The following is a 17,140-nucleotide window of genomic DNA, read 5'->3' as shown; positions in this document are numbered from 1 at the left end:
TGAACAGTGTTTCATTCTTTTACAGTTTTACCTACTCTGTTTTTTGAACAAAAAAGAGTCATATTACAGTCCATTTAGTTCAACCCATTTAGTTCTTCTTGTCTGTCTCTTATCTCCAACAACTATTGTTGCCTCCTACAAGTCTCCTGTAAGTATTTCTGATTCTTGCTCTTCTCTCTTCCCTCAGATCAGCACCTTTGTTTTTAAATATAAAAACAGAGTATAACAGTACCATCTATTTCACACCCCTATGCAGTGCTCTTCCTCCAACAATCAGATGTAGCAACCAATATTGCCCTCAACGAGTCCTCAACGTGCACTGTTGTCTCCGGTGAGTACAGTAGACAACAACTACTGCTGCAATTTTCTCCTTTTTTATTTTTCGTAGTATGACAAATGAAGAATCTTCAAATCCTTCAAGAGTTGGTGCTAGGATTGACCGCGGATGGAAATATTGTCATCCAGCCCAAGGAAATGACACCAATAGTTGTGTTTGCAATTTTTGTGGTAAAGTCACGAAAGGAAGAATTACCCGAGCCAAAGAACACTTGATCGGAAAAAAAGGTAATGTTGCACTTTGCACCAAATGTCCAAAAGAGGTTAGAGAAGAATTATGAGAATATTTGAAAGAGAAGAAGAAACAAGATAGTGAAGCATTTCAAAGAATGTGCAATGATCTTGATGAATTTGGTGATAATGATGAAGAACGTGCTCTCGATAAAGGGTTTAGAGAAATACTGTCTAATAATGCTATTGGAAAGAAGAGTGCTTCTAAGGGCCCTATTAATCTTTATTTCAAAAGGCTTGAAACTGTAATTGAGAAAAAGAAGAAGGATAAACTAAGGCAAGCAAGCATAAAGGAAGCATGTGACAAGGAGGTTACTACAAGAGTTCATCAATACATTGCTTGATTTTGGTATCAAGTTGACTTATCCTTCAACATGATTACGTTGCAAAGTTTTCATGACATGCTTATAGCTATTGGAAGCTTTGGGCCAAATTTGAAGCCTCTTTGCCATGATATAAGAGTTCCACTCCTCAATAAAGAATTGGCATACACTGAAGATTTGTTGAAAGGTCAAAAGGAGCAGTGGAGAAGATTTGGATGCTCTATCATGTCTGATGCATGGACAGATAGAAAACAGAGATCCTTAATAAAGTTCTTAGTGAATTGTCCTTCAGGCACTATGTTCATTAAATCTATTGATGCGTCAGACATTGTGAAGACTGGTCAAAAAATATTTGACTTTCTTGACTCTATTATTGAAGGAATTGGGGAAGAAAAGATTGTCCAAGTAATAACGGACAATAGAAACAATTATGTTCTTGCTAATAAGTTACTAGAAGAAAAAAGACCTCATTTGTATTGGACTCCTTGTGCAGCCCATTGTATAGATTTGATGTTAGAAGACATTGGAAAGCTACCTATGATAAGGAAGACAATTCAAAGGGCGATATTTCTGGTTGGCTTCATCTATAGTCATATAAGTACCTTAAGCTTGTTAAGGTACTTAGCTTAAGGTACTTTACCAATAAAAGAGAATTGGTGAGACATGCAATTACTAGATTTGCTACATCCTTTCTCACATTAGAAATGATTGGACAAATAAATTGTCCAAGGAGGCCAAAGGAAGAGAAGAACAAAAATTGTACTCATGCCTACTTTTTGGAATAATGTTGTGTACACACTTAAGGTCATGGCTCCTCTTGTGCATGTGCTTCGTCTTGTTGATAGTGAGAAAAAACCAGCCATGAGTTATATTTATGAGGCAATGGAAATGGCTAAAGAAACTATTATGAGATCTTTTGAGAACAATGAAAGCAAATATAAGGAGGTTTTTTAAATTATTGATAAGAGGTTGAGTTGCCAACTTCATTGCCCATTACATGCGGCTGGTTACTTCCTAAATCCAGAATTTTACAACAATCCCTCAATCGAATTTGATTTTGAGGTGACAAATGGGTTGTATGCATGCATGGAAAGGTGGGGGCCTACTTTGGAAGTGAAACAAAAGATTCTTGAGGAGCTACTGGTTTATAAAGCTGCTGGTGGTATGTTTGGAAATAAATTTACAATTTCACAAAGGAACACAATTGCATCAGGTGAGAAACTTTATGAAGTTTTCTCTATTTTTCTAAATTGTAACCTTTATTACATGCATTATTGCAAAATATTTATTTGGATTTATAGCACAATGGTGGCGAATGTACGGATTATCAACTCCAAATTTACAGCAATTGGCTATAAAGATCTTGAGCTTGACATGTAGTGCATCAGGATGTGAACGCAACTGGAGTGTGTTTGAGCGAATAATTTACTAATTAACAATTTTCTTAGTAGATAATAGTTTCTATACTTAGTCACTTGGAGAATTTTGTTAATTTTTATTGAACTTATTGTTGCAGATACATTCTAAGAAAAAGAATAGGCTTGAGCATAAAAGACTACATAACTTAATTTATGTCAAATATAATCGAGCATTGCTTAGAAGATACAATTTTAGGGGTGAGATTGACCCAATCTCACTCAATGATATTGATTAGTGTAATGAATGGTTAGTTGGAAAGATGGATGGTGATGATGATGCTAGGAATGGAGGGTCTTTGAGGATGACAATGATAATACCCTTATTTGGGAAGATTTTTATAGAGCTTCAGGAGTTGGAGAGCCTATAACATATACTAGGCAAAGATTTTAGAAAGGAAAAGAACCACTTAATGTTGTTGGGGCTGCATCTAAGACAAAGAAAGGTTTGGCAAGTGCATCTTCATCCAAAAATGGAAAAGTGCTTATGGTTGAAGTTAACGATAGTGCAGTCTTGGAAGAATCCGAAAAAGAATTAGAAGACAATCAAGATATTGATTTTGAAGATTTAGAAGAAGTTGAAGGATATGCCTCACTATCTGACAATGAGAATGATGATTATATAGGGACAGAAGGGGATGAGAATGATTGAATGAATGAATTTGTTTTGTCTTTGTTTAGTGTTTTCAGTATTTTATTTTAAAGTTTGAACAATTGAACTTTTGACTTGAATCAATCCTATGTCACTTTTTTTGTTTATCATCTTTTAAATTTTATGGAGCTTATTTATTCATATATTGCTTTACTATTTAATTTGTTATATTTCAACCGCTATGTGACTTTTGCTATTTGTCCGCAACGCTATCCGCTATATGTCATTGCAGTTTTTCGTTTTTTTGCAATTTTCCTCAATCCACTATTGATAACACTGCTCACAAGACAAAATAGATAACTTGGAAAGACTTGATACTAAGTGTTGTAATTTGGTTAAACTAGGATGTCCTAACTGGGCATGAATAAGAAGTGAATCAATACCAAACCAGCATGAGTAGAAGCATTTAAATGGTAGAGACCATGAGACTCACATCTGGTGCCAATCATCCTCTCTGAACTCCGGTCTTGTAGGTAAACAAAATCTTTTGTAAAAGAGATAATACAATTAAGGGAACTAGTGAGACGACTAATGGAAAGTAAGTTAAAAGGGAATTTGGGAACATAAAGAACATTATCAATAGGGAGGGAAGGAAAAGGGTAGACAATACCAATACCCTGAGATTGTGTTTGGGACCCATTAGCCGTTGTGATAGAGGGTAAATAATCAGATGTAGAAACAGTGGAAAAAGAATTTATTACCAATGATGTGGTCAGTGGTCAGTTGCTACAGAATCAAGGACCCATGGTCCAAGGGAGGAAGAGGGAGAGACACTAACAAAAGAATTACTTGTGTGCACAACAGGAGTAGTGGGACCAAAGGTCTGACGCTCCTCAAATCATTGAAGAAAGTCACTATATGTGGGTGAAGGAGCATGTGCTGGTGGTTGCTGAATTTTGATGAAGGAATGGGTAGAGGCGGCCATGGTGCACCTTGAACAACACCAAACAGGACAAGAAATGCAAAAAGTTAGGAACCCGTAACTTGGATTTGAAGAATAAAGGACAGATTAGAGGACAGCAGCCTGTAGTGACTCTGACAAAACAAACAGCAGCCGGGGACAATGCAAGAGGAGAGAAAGCTGGTCAAAACAAAACACGCCGGCGGTGTGAATAGTGGTGGCTGGAAAAGTCGTCTGCAATGTAAAAAAAAGCACGCCAGAAAAGTTGCCGGCGATGTGAACATTGGTGGTTGGAAAAAATCAGAAACCGGAGAGACATGGTTTTGAAAAAAAATTAGCTGAGCAATAGGCCCATAGGAAAAGGATGGATTAGGGTTTCTTCCTTGTTAAGCTTTTGATACCATGTTGAGAAAAGTGAACAAGAAACATAGGAAGAATTCTTGTTTTGACTAAACACCAGAATATATATTTATAATAGGAACTATTGATACAGAATAAGAAATTACTATAATTACAAAGATACTAATTTTCCTATTTAAAATATTACTATAATGACATAATTCCAACATACTTGAATAGGGATTAATGCTGGGTCTAATAAGTCCTGCTTTCGGAAGGTCATTCACTAATATTTTAATCTTGGTCTTCTAATTTTAGCTCCTTCCTTTAGATGGATGACATGATTATGTTTTCTGCTTGGGGGTAATCCTTGTGGGTCTAAAAAGATTTCTTCCGAGTTCTGGCACCTCTGCTATAAATGGAGAAAATGTATTCTCTTTTTCTTGCACCCATTTTACTAACTACCTTGCTCCTTCTTTCAGCTCATTCATCATCATTTTCAATGATACTTTAGTCTTAAACAAGGTTGGATCCCCTAACAAAGCCTGCTTTGTACTGCTATTTCCAATAGTTAGCTTCAGCTGCCCAAAGTCCGCCTTGACCTCCCCCAAACTAGCTAACCATTGTAGTCCCAAAACTACATCAGCCCCTCCCAAATCAAATATAAAACTGTTGTTGTATCTTTATTCCTTGCAATTCTAGTATAAATTTCCTGCATACTCCTTGACATTTTACCCTGTGCCCATCTCCAACCTCCACCACATATGGGGGAGTATCTTCCCTCTCTAATTGGCATTTTAGTAGCAATTTCTCATAGATAAAATTGTGAGAGGCTCAACAATCTATTAAGACTACTACTTTCTCCTTCCCTATTCTTCCCCATACCTTCCAAGAATTTTTGGAACTAGGACTTGTCATGGTGAACATAGATAGCTGCATAACTCTCTTGCTTCCCTTCCCATCATCTTTTTTTCCCCCTCCATCATCTCCTCAGGTTCCCATGGTGTCTTCTCTTCTATCTACAACATGTGTAATTGTTTATTTCTGCACACAATGTTGGACCCAAACTTGTCATCACAACAAAAACTTAACCCCTTTTGCATCTTTTCTTTCATTTCTTCATCAAATAATTTCTTGAATGTTGCACCCCTACTTCAATTTCCCCGATATTATTACTACCCTTGTTGCTCAATGTTTCTGGAATTTCTCCCTTTTTGTATTATTAACAACTATTGATGTTGGGTACTCCAAATGTGTAGAATAACTTCTAGTCGCAGAATAGGGTCTGTATAGGCTAATAGCTTTATTCCCCGGTTGTGTCCCCACTTTAACCATTTTTTGAATTTTCTCTTCAACCACTTGAGCCTTTGTCATCAAATCTGCTAACTTGTTTAGTTCATGTAGCTTTACTTCTGCCTTTATGTCATCCTTTAATCCATTTAAAAATATTCGCACCAAATAATCTTGTTCCATTCCCTTCAATCAAATTGTTCGATGTAATCCCCCACGGTACCTTTTTGTGTCAACCTGATTAGAATTTTGACAAGATTTTTCATCATAGTTGGTTGGAACCACCTTACCAGTGAAATTATGAACGACTTCCATGTGGGATTCGAGTTACAAGATTCCGACCATTGAAACTAGTTCAAAGCCTTTTCATCGAATTACAAGATTCCAACCATTGAAACTAGTTCAAAGCCTTTTTATCCAATGCTAACACCACCACTTGCATCCATTCTTCCTTTCTTACCCTTTTCAAACAAAAATATCTCTACAATGTTTGTCCATCCATATGCCTCCTCCCCAATGAAAATGGGTATATTGAGTTTTCGTTGTCAAGAATTGTGGTTTTGTTGCAGTCATTCGCTCTTTGACCCCCCCGTTCGATCCAACGTCATCAGCATCTGACTCAATCTTGTTTCTTTCCTTGTCACAATCTTCCTACCAAATCCGATCTTCAAGTTTTTGGAAGTGCTGATGTTGCACATTGTCTTGATGCTCGCTTTCGCAATTCGTCTCCTGTAGTGTTCGCTCCAAGATCTCAATCCTTGATTCCATTCTTGTATTCACCATAGAATCTTGCTTCACCACTGTACCAAGATCGGTGCTTTGATACCTGTTGATTGAACTGTATAGAATTAGTGAAAAGAACTTCTGAATTTTACTAAGAAAATCCTAATTCCCAAACTAGTACTAAAGTGACAGTGCTTTTGAATTGGGTGAAGGAATTACAACTGATTACCACCAGAGTTATTTGAAAGAACCCCACTCTCCCTGCCTTTCCAATTACCAATTACAAAAACGAACCAATAATCTATCATATGACTATTTATAACAGTAACTAATTCAAAATTACAGCTGTCATAACCTCTAAAACAGCTAATTATTGAATTTTCCGCCTATTCCCTTCCTCTTTTTCTATTGTACACTCTTGTGAACCTATCACATAGTTTTTTTTCCTTCTCTTATCTCTGTATCATGTCCTGTAATTGTCTTGGCATTATGAAGGAGTTTGGTGGTCTGCTCTTGAAAGAAAAAAGTTTAGGGGGATTGGATTGTTTCCCAAACTATACTAAATCTTATTTTTAGTATAGTTTTTAAATATATAATCTTTTATTTGGGGGTATGAAGGCATGTTAGGAGTAGGTTAGTGTAACCCAAAACTATTGATTGACAATGCAAGTTCTATGAACTGCCACCATGCTCGAACATTTACTGAATCTTGGACATACATTCTCTAGTTCCGTCTTTGTTATTGCCATATTATGATCTGGGATTTGTAGTGTTTTTATTATGCATTGTTTTTGTTCTGTTCTCCGGTTTGTTTTGTTTTGTTTTCCCTATAATTTTTAGTATTTCCTTTTGTATTACACTTCTGGTTGCTTTGAATTTTAACCTTACAATGTATTGCTTTCTTTGCAGGCACAATATCATTATGCTATAGGTTTGAAGATATTGAATCAGCTAGTTTCTGAGATAAATCAGGTCAGAGTCAATATCTTATGTTTAAATAGAAAAGTGTATTATTTAATAACTTATTATACTAAGAAGCAGTGCTCTTGCTGTAGCCTGTTTATCACTTAACCCTCATACAACCACTGTTTCACACTTTTTAGCTTTGTACTTTTATTTTGTTATGGTTTTTGTTGTTGTAACTTATTATCAGTTTTGCCTTAAGTTAATGATGATATTATCTTTAAAGTATGATTTTGAGGTATTACTGATGAATATGTATTTAGTTTTGACATTTGAGTACTTTAAAGTTTTGAGGTTTTATTATGTGTGTATTAGGAATTATTTATTTGCATTGTATTTGTTATACTTGGTTTAGCAGCGGCTTTATGATCTGCTATCCAGAATTTTATACTTTTATGTGGGACTCATTAACAAAGGGTGTCAAAATATTATGAGTTGTCAATATTAGCCTCATATTACTGTTATAGGGTTCGTAGTTAATCTTGGATAGCGGCGCAGAGCAGCTGACCCCAAAATTGCTATAAAGGGATAGCAAGATGATCACTATTTTAGGCATTATAAATATACCCGTATAAATTAAGTTACACACATATATATGCTGAAAAATATAAATTTAAGACCCAACTTAAAAACATATGCAATATTAATGATTAAAAGTAAAAGTTTAAAAACATAACACATGTCATATGCCAATAACAAGTAACAACAAAATATAAGAACTAAATAAATTTAAGTTTCTAATGCTTAGATGTTTGAGTGATGTCGGAAGCTTCGCTGACCTTGAAGAAAATGACAAGAGATGAAGAAAATGACTTAGTAATCTTGATTGCATTAGAGGCTTCACCGGACACAAAGAAGATGACCGAAAAATGTCTTTTTTTTGTTAGAAACCTCGCCGGAGATGAAGGTCACACTCCCGTGGTGGAAATAGAGAAAACAGAGAGAGGAAATGAAAGGAGAAATGAGAGGAGAGCTGAGGAGTTGAGGGGCTAGGGTTTGTGAGAGGGAGGGAGGGAGAAGATTTAGAAAATAAAGTGGGGGGCGAAATCCCAAGATTACCTCCTCTTAAAAGCCCCCAATGTTAAAAAACAAAGGGCAGATTCGGAATTTTCAATGACAGCATAGCAGCCGCTATAGTGGCGATTTCCGCAATTTCTGGCCGCTGTTTGCAGCGCGACAGCTGCCGCGCTAGAGGGTCGCCATAGGAGACTGCATTGCTTTGCCGCGATAGCGGCCACTATTGATAACTATGGATAGAACTACCAACTCTTTTGTAGAATTCTAGAGCTGAGGAGAGAGTTGAGGGGCTATGGAATCATAGAATAGAGAAAAGAAAGGAAGTGGCTTTTGCCAAAGAAGTCGTCCTAAATGAGCGACTCATGTGAGGGAGTGTCTAATAGAGAAAGCAGAGAAGAAAAATTATGCAGAAAAAGTGGGGTTGCAAAGCAGAAGAACAATACAGATGAGAGGAAGGGGTGTCGAAGAGAGAAAGGGAGAAAAAAGCCCAGGGAAAAGTGGGGTTAGGTTTGAAAAGTGAGAAGACTATTTTGCCCTTAAAAAACCTAAAGATTGTGTCATCATAAGGGTAAAAAGGGAAAATCAGCTTATTTCTTAAATATTAAAAGTCTTTTTTACCCTTAAAAAACCCTAAAATTCCTTCACTTTGAGGGTTGAAAAGGAAAGTTAATATCCTTCCCTGTGATGGCACTATTACACCATGAATGGCTGCATTTTGGGCTGGAAATACAGCTGCTATTGGTTGCGATGGCCGCGACAAAAAAAAAAACACTGCTATGCCAGATCTGGAGCGGCCGAAGGTCCGCCACGTACCCCCGCTATCGCACTGCAATCGGGCGCTATTGACAACTATGATAGGGTTAGTACCTATGAATCCCTGAAGTAGGTCCTCATTGTGATCCACTATCCACCACTTGTTTGGCATCCCATGGCAAATGCATATAGAGCGAACATGATGCATATTAGAGTGATGATATGACACTGAACTACTTATGGAACAATGTTTTTAAATATTTTCCTTGTTTTACTTCTTCTGAAGTGATCTTTCTATCTTCTTGTTGGAACGGGTTCCTTCATCGCCAAATGGAAAATTATTTGCACTAAAGAATATTCTATAAATTCTGGACTCTTGGTGTATGTGTTCTTTTGTAAGACATTGAAATTGTACTATTTGTTTTGCTGACAAAGAATTAGGAGCAAAATGATGCTAGAATCCCATTAGGTTATTACTTTTAAGTCATGAAATGGTTGTTTATAGCTCTTCACAGATTCAGCAATACAGATTGTTTAGTATTTTTTAGGTTTTGGTTCTTCTATCAATTTTTAGGTTTGGACACCTTTGCTCTTTGAATCTGATGGATCTATATTTGAAGTGTTACTTCAATAACCAGCTACATATTATATTTGTTCTGGACTTCTTAATGATTATATTGATGATGATTTTGTTGTTGTTACTTGTATGTTTCTATTTTCTATATTTCCAGCACAATCCTGGATTACCTGCTATTCGTCAACGGAGGATAGCAAGCTCTTTCAGGGATCGGTCACTTTTTGAGATATTCCAGATATCATTAACTTCACTCTTCCAGTTAAAAACTGATGGTATATCAAATTTTGGTTATTACAATGATAGATGTATACATCCATTCTCAATGTTCTAAACTGATGTCATGTTTTGAATTTAGTAAAGTTCTTTGTTTATATATAATTTGCAGTTGGGAGCAAGTTGCAGGAACTGTCTCTTTTACTTTCCCTTAGTTGTTTATCATTTGATTTTATGGGGACATCATATGATGAAAGTTCAGATGAGATTGGTACTGTTCAGGTATGTTCCTGTGTGCATGGATGGTTGTTCTTTGCTTTTGTCTAGTTTGCAGTTCTTGATTTGGAATTAGTGTTGGTTGTACAGGTTCCATCTTGTTGGAAGCCTTCCCTTGAGGATTCCTCAACACTGCAAATCTTTTTTGATTATTATGCAATGAATCAAACGTTTTCAAAAGAGGTTTGTTTATGTTAATTTATTTGATTTGATTTGATGGGAGAGTTAATGCTTTCTGAACTTTTCGTAATAAATTGTATCCAGTGCTTCATTTAGTTTGATTTATCAAGTAATTAATATTTGTCTTCTCAAACTAGGGTTATTTCTTTTCCTTTGATTTTGTATATAAAGAAAGAATTTTTTTGAGATTTAAGGACCTTTCTTTGTTGCATATGATTACTTGATAATATGTAATAGAATGAGGTCATTGGGAATGATGTTCTTAGGGGAATATGTTTCATTTGTTCTCTTAAAAAGAGAGAATGAATCTTTATTGGATGGGACAATCTTTCAGGTTTGACTCAGTGTGAGTATAGCCTGAAAAGAGAATACAAGATGACAATACTCCAGAGAAATTAAAGAGGCCTTGGACTCTCCTAAGTGTGTTGAACTGCTGGATCCAACTTGGGGGTGCTGATGTTGTTTTGGGGTTGGATTGGTTGGCTGGGCTGGGCTATAAGAGCAATTTGTGAAGAACTATGAAAATTAAGGTAGACTGGGAAGATAAAATTCTGCTAGGGAAACCAGAATTAATCGGGTCAGCAGTCTCTCTTAAATCTGTGTTGAAAACTCTTAACTGGAGGAGGGCCAAGGATTTATAGTAGGCTGCAGTTCTATTGACTGAAGATTCCAGTAGTGGTGAACTTGTGATCCTATACCAGAGGCTGGGGCTAGTGTTTTATCAGAGTTTGAAATTATTTCAAAAGCTCAGAAGTATTACCCCTAAGGAGTAGACATGATAATGCTTTTCCCATAAAGGCATTCTTAACTTGAGACCATATAGATATTCCCATTATTAAAAATCTGAGATTGAGAAGTTGATCAATGAGATACTCTCTGCTGGTATTATTAGACCCTATGTTAGTCCTTATTTAAGCCCAATTATTCTAGTAAAAAAGAAGGATGGAGTTTTTGTGTTGATGATACAGCCTTGAATAAAATTACAGTACCAAATAAATTTGAGATTCCTGGCATTGAGGAATTGTTAGATGAATTAAGAGGGGTGAAGTGTTTTCAAAGCTGGACATGAAATTATACCATCAAATTGAGATGAGGGAAGAAGACACTGAGATGAATTCATTTAAAACCCCTGAAGTGCACTAGGAATTCCTTGTGATGTCCATGTGATTGACCAGTGCACCATCCACCTTTTATAGGCACTTACGAATGAAGTGCTCAAAAGTCAACATTTCTAGAAAAATTGTTCTTGTCTTCTTCAATGACATTTTAGAATACAACAATGATTTGGAAACCCACAATTCTCATTTGAAGCAAGTCTTACAGGTTTTGATAGAAAATGAATTGAAGGTGAATAGGAATAAATGTGCATTTGGCTTTTACCTTTATTTCACTACACCTTTCTGCCACTAGTTCATTCTTTTTCATGTTAAATATGTGAAGTCATGTGGATATCTGATGACTTGTTTTTGTGCATTATATAATATATTTAACAGAAAAAATAAAAGAGAAATTTATCTTATTCAATCTTGTTCTGTATCTGTATCTCCCTCCTCTCACTTGATTAGACTTTTAATATATGGTGCCTAAAGCTTTATTTTCTGCTTGATTTCTTCCTATATTCTTTTCGATGATTATTTTTATTTGAATGCAGTAAACTTGTCTGTCACAAGAAGTGTACACTTTGTGGCCAAGTGTATTTTTTTCTCTTTGTTCCATTGCTTTATTCCCTCCGCCTATGTAATGTGTCCTTAGCTTCATTAGAGGATTTTTATTCCTGTGACTTGAAAAGAGTTGTGAAGCTTTCTCTCAGTTCAAATTCCCATATATGTGTGTGTATGTGAGTCCCATTTTCTAATATGCAATAGTTTCTTGTATGGGCAACTCTCTTTTTTAATGCGACCTTCACTATGCAACAGCTGCTTATTTTCAAGCAACTCCCACTGAAGTTTCTCTTACAAAGGTGTTTGCTTAACTTTCTCGTTTAAAGAAGTGATTTTATCTTCCCAAAATGTCTAAAATGACATACAAGTTTGCAGAGTGGTGTCTATAATGTCATATCGTATTGGAGTTTGTTCTTGGTTGCCTGATGATTTCCCTTTATTTTGCTTCTGATTTTGATACCTAAAATTGTTATTGCCATCACTACTATCCATGGATTGTTCTCCTTTACATATATAACTGTTACATGTTTGTGGTCTTGTTTAAAATTAAAGATATTGTTAACACTGTTGTTATTATACGCTTTTTATTGTTTGAGCTTTTTCTGTGTGGAATGGTATTATATGATCAATGGATATACTATTTGACTGTTGTCCTTTTATTTTATATCTTATCCAATTACTTTTTGAACTTAAAGATAAAATGTATGTAGCATTTATGAATTTTATTTGCCCCAGATCCTTTATTTCTAGAATCTGAATTCCTATTATGATGGCAAAATTGTTAATTACAATATGGTAGTCATTTTATTCAATAGGTATGCAAAGAAAATTTCTGATCCATTTTGTCTATTGCCTAGCTTCCATTGGTGATCTATTTATTTGTCTCACCTCTACATGTTATGACGTTTTCTCATTATTTATATTATTTGCAGGCATTGGAGTGCTTGTTGCGTCTTGCTTCAACTAGACGATCTTTGTTTTCCAATGATACTGCTCGAATGAAGTTTTTGTCACACTTAATGCAGGGAACGAAAGAAATTTTGCAAATGGGAATAGGTAAACTGGATTTTAGTTATTTGGCTGCAACTTAGGAATTGTGTGGGAAGGGGAGGGGAGGCAAATTTTTATGATTTTAAATTAATATTTTTTTTAAATAAAAGAAATAAAATGATATATTAACATTAACTTAATGTATTAATCATGTATTTATTTTCTTAAATGATATGATATATAATTTTTTTAATTTAAAATTAAAAAATGTGTCCTCCCTTCCTTTTCCCTCCAAAATCACTCCCAAACTATCCCATAGTGTTTTTGACTTTTTGTGTTTCTCAGGTAGCAGTGTAGTTTAAGGCCTAGGAGCATTAGTTGACTAATTTCTCTCTAGTCTTGGAAGGCTATGCTAATAAGGTATTGAAAGAAATACAACAACAAAAATCAAGCCTTATCCCACTAGGTGAGGTCAGCTAAGGTATTGAAAGAAATGTGAACGATTAATACTATCCTCAAACAGTTTTAGTCACTATAGAGGTTGGGACTGTTCTTTGCATCCTTCAATTTAGGTAGCTCCTAGTTTGTAGTCTGGTGTGTGTGTATAGATATGGATAATGGTTGAAAAATGAATTTTATTTTCTCACAACTTTAAGGGTGCAGAAAGCTTACAATTTAAAGGGTGTTGGCCACAAAGCTTTGACCAATCAAATCCCATAAAAGAAGGAATTAAAGATAATAAGACTAAATCATCTATTTTAGGAAATGAAATATTTTTTTTCCTTTAAATGACAGATAGAACCAATCAACTCAATAAGGAACCTAATAAACTAAATAAGGAAATAAGATATTTAGGAAAAACTTATAAACATGTGACTAACAACACACCCCCTCAAGCTGGGGAATATATGTTAATCATTCCCAGCTTTGTGACTTCACTCTTCAAATTTGGTCCGGGCTCCTTAGTTAGCATGTCAGCTATTTGATAACCTGTGGATACATGGTTGAGATCAATAATATTTGATTTAATTTTCTCCTTAATGAAATGCCTATCAATCTCAATGTGTTTTGTCCTATCATGATGAATAGGATTCTTCACTATCCCAATGGTTGCCATGTTATCACATAATACCCTCATGGGTGAGTCAATGCTAATGTGTAACTCTTTCAGAAGTCTTACTCTTAATATCCACATTCCTTCACATATCCCCAGTGCTAAAGCATGAAATTCTGCTTCAGCACTACTCCTAGCAACAACAGGTTGTTTTTGCTTTTCCAAGTTACCAAGTTGCCCCCACACAAATGTGCAGTAGCCTGTGGTGGATCTTCTATCAATCAGAGCCTGCCCAATCTGCATCTATGTACTCCTCCTCCACACCTGAAAATCAATTCCATTGGTTTGTGTAAACCCTTTAGCTACTAGTCTAGCCTTGTAACGGTTGATGCTACCATCATAATTGTACTTCACTGTGAAGATCGACTTACATCCTACAAGGGTCTTGCCAGGTGGAAGATCAACGATGTCCCATGTTTTATTTTTCTCAAGCGTAGTTAACTCCTCTTGGATGGCAGTCCTCCGTTCTTCCTTCTCTGCTGCCTCAAAATAGTTAGGAATTTTTTCAAGAGCAACACTTTTCACGAAAGATTGTAACCTTGTGGATAGTTTATCATAAGAAACAAAATTACTTATTGCATGCATAATTTGGAGGGGTTCAGAGAAGAAGAATAGATAAAAACAAAGAAGAAAAACAAAGCAGGGAAGGAAAACAGTAAATAGAGTGGTCTTTCTTCAGAGAAAGGCTCTAACGTAGATGTCTCCCTAGATAATGTCTGGGTATTGCTGGAAAACGGGTGGAACTTAACTGGAAATTGTGAACAGCATGGTAGTCAAAATCGAGATTTTATGTAGGATCAGAGAGAGGATGAAAGATCGTAACTCGTAACAAGGATTGTAAGATCCTTCAAATTTGTATAAATGCATTTAAAATAGTATAAATATAAAGATGGGGAAGCTAAACAAAGACAAATGAGGGAAGGGAGCCACCCTCAATTCAAACCAGAGACAGGGACGTACTCACTAGAAACAGAGATAGAAAAGAGAAGGAAAAGATGGACTAGGTAAGGTATTCTGATGGAAAGACTATTTTACCCTTAAAAAAGACTTAAAACAGAATTATTTTAAGGGCAAAAAGGGAAAGTCAGATTATTTTTAAAAGATAAGAAATCTTTTATACCCTTAAAAAACTCTAAATTTTGCTTCATTCTGGGGATAGAAAAGGAAAGTGGATGACTTATACTCCAGCGTCACTGTTGCACTGCAAATGAGGCTACAATGGCTGCAAATACAGCTGGGATGGCCACCACAGCAAAATGCTCCGCTTTGACAAGGTTGCTGGAGTAGACACATTCATCAGAGCAAAAGCTATAGGGATCGTAGAATGAAATCAATTTTAGGGTTTCAAGCAAACCGGGTCACAAAGTGGGTCACGGGTCATTAGGTTAAAAATTGGGTTTGAAAACATAGGGGATCGTCGAAGCTTACTTGTTTTACGTTCTAGCACGGCGATCCCACTCAATCTTGCTAAATCACGATTCTGGCACTAAGCTGGCACAGAGAGGGGGTTGGAGATTGTAAAATCGTTCCGGCACGCGATTCTGACTACCTTGGTGATCAGCAATGGAAAACAGCTCCTCATGCAGATGGATCATGTCAGAAATCAATGTGTTTCACTGGAGATGAATATGACTGGAACATGGCTGGAAATGGTGACGAACCAGAAAATGATGTCACCTACTAGAAGTGTGTGGGACGAAGGAGAATTTGTTGGATATGGAGGACAAAGGGTGTTTGATTTCAAGGCTATGAGCAATACTGCATAGAAACAAGGGAGAAAGGGGGTGAAATCCGAAGGGACTGATTGGTTTCAGGAATTTTTTTTTCCCTGTACAAATCTTAGAAAACAGGAAACAAAATGAATACAAGATGGCAGTTTTGTAATTAGAAGTGAATCAAAAATTAAAAGTAGAAAAAATTTTCAGAAACCAAATAGGCCCCAAGATTGCCCCCTTTAAAGCATTCTAATGTTTAGAAAGGGAGGGTAAACTTCAATTTTTCCCTTGCAAGATATAGCGGTTGCTATGGCTGCAATTTTCTCTTTCGTGGCCACAATGATGGCTACTCAAAACCATGTCACAATGAGCTTTGAATCATGGCAAGGAGCCGCTCCACTCCCCTCTTCGGTGATAGTGCTGCTATTGTGTGCTATTGATTATTATCCCTAGCACAATATCATTGTGAGTGATCCATGTATAGGTTTTGACAAGTTTTATGTTGGTTGCTGAGGGCCCAACATAATCTTCCTCTTTTTATCCGAGCTTGGGATCAGCTATGGGACTGTAGTTGGAGTTATAGTCATTTATTGACTGTTGCTAAATTTTGCAATTGCATTCATTGTAAATACATATTATTTAGAAGGCCTTTAATGCTGTGATTTCATTATATTGCAGGTCTTGCTGATCATGATAACTATCATGCCTTTTGTCGTCTACTTGGTCGATTTAAAATAAACTATCAGGTAAGGTGTATGCCTTTTTTGTATTTTGCATAATATATACACATTTCAATTCACTGTAGATGTGTCTTTGTTTTCTAGGACCACCACCTCAATATGCATGGGGTTTGACTTGTGATAGATTATCAGTTTTATTTCTAACATTTCTTGTTGAGTGTGCACATGTTTTCTATGGTACCTTTCATTTGATAAACTGTACATATGATGTAAACTTCAGGTTTTAAAACTTTAGTATGAATATCATAATTTTGCAAGTTCTGTGAATTATGGGTAGGTAAGAGAGGGGCTTGTGTTTGGATATCCTAAATACCTATTCTGGGGACAAGTAATTTTTTTATCCTCAATGCTCTGATATGATAAGGTTGTTTTTGAACCTTTGCTGGATTTTGCTTGTAGTTTACTATAGGTTTTCTTGTTAAGAACTACAGGTATACAAGTCAACTTAAAGAGTTTGACAACCAATCCACCATGCTGTCAAGTTCCAAATATGGAATTTGTTTGCTTGATGTGTTTTATTATCACCTTTCTTCAACTTTCAGTAGTTCTACTTACTTATCTGCGATTGCTGCACTCTGCTTGTAGGAGGTCCTTTCCCTTGATCTGCACTCATTTATTTTTTCCATCCTCAGTGATGTGCCTTTTTGCCACTACAGTGCCAGTGTGGTGGTTTTCAACTCCTTTTTTTTGGTTAACCTGTGACCTTTGATGCATCTAGTGACCCATCCTAA

General features: G+C 36.0%; 1 protein-coding gene across 4 annotated transcripts in view; it reads left to right on the top strand.

Moving 5' to 3' along the window:
• Positions 1-17,140, top strand: part of LOC113873837 (exportin-7-A-like) — a 59,356-nt gene that overhangs the window by 10,365 nt on the left and 31,851 nt on the right. For all 4 annotated transcript variants that reach the window (XM_027512177.1, XM_027512178.1, XM_027512180.1 and 1 more), the window contains 6 exons: positions 7,120-7,182; positions 9,675-9,792; positions 9,906-10,015; positions 10,100-10,192; positions 12,783-12,906; positions 16,348-16,415. In XM_027512177.1, coding sequence (XP_027367978.1) covers positions 7,120-7,182; positions 9,675-9,792; positions 9,906-10,015; positions 10,100-10,192; positions 12,783-12,906; positions 16,348-16,415 — 576 coding nt within the window. The remainder of the gene's footprint in view (positions 1-7,119; positions 7,183-9,674; positions 9,793-9,905; positions 10,016-10,099; positions 10,193-12,782; positions 12,907-16,347; positions 16,416-17,140) is intronic.

The sequence above is a fragment of the Abrus precatorius genome, unplaced genomic scaffold (genome assembly GCF_003935025.1).
Source record: "Abrus precatorius isolate BTA unplaced genomic scaffold, Abrus_2018 Scaffold7, whole genome shotgun sequence".
NCBI lineage: Eukaryota > Viridiplantae > Streptophyta > Magnoliopsida > Fabales > Fabaceae > Abrus > Abrus precatorius.
Note: the sequence above shows the minus strand (reverse complement) of the source record. Positions and strands in the feature narration are given on the sequence as shown.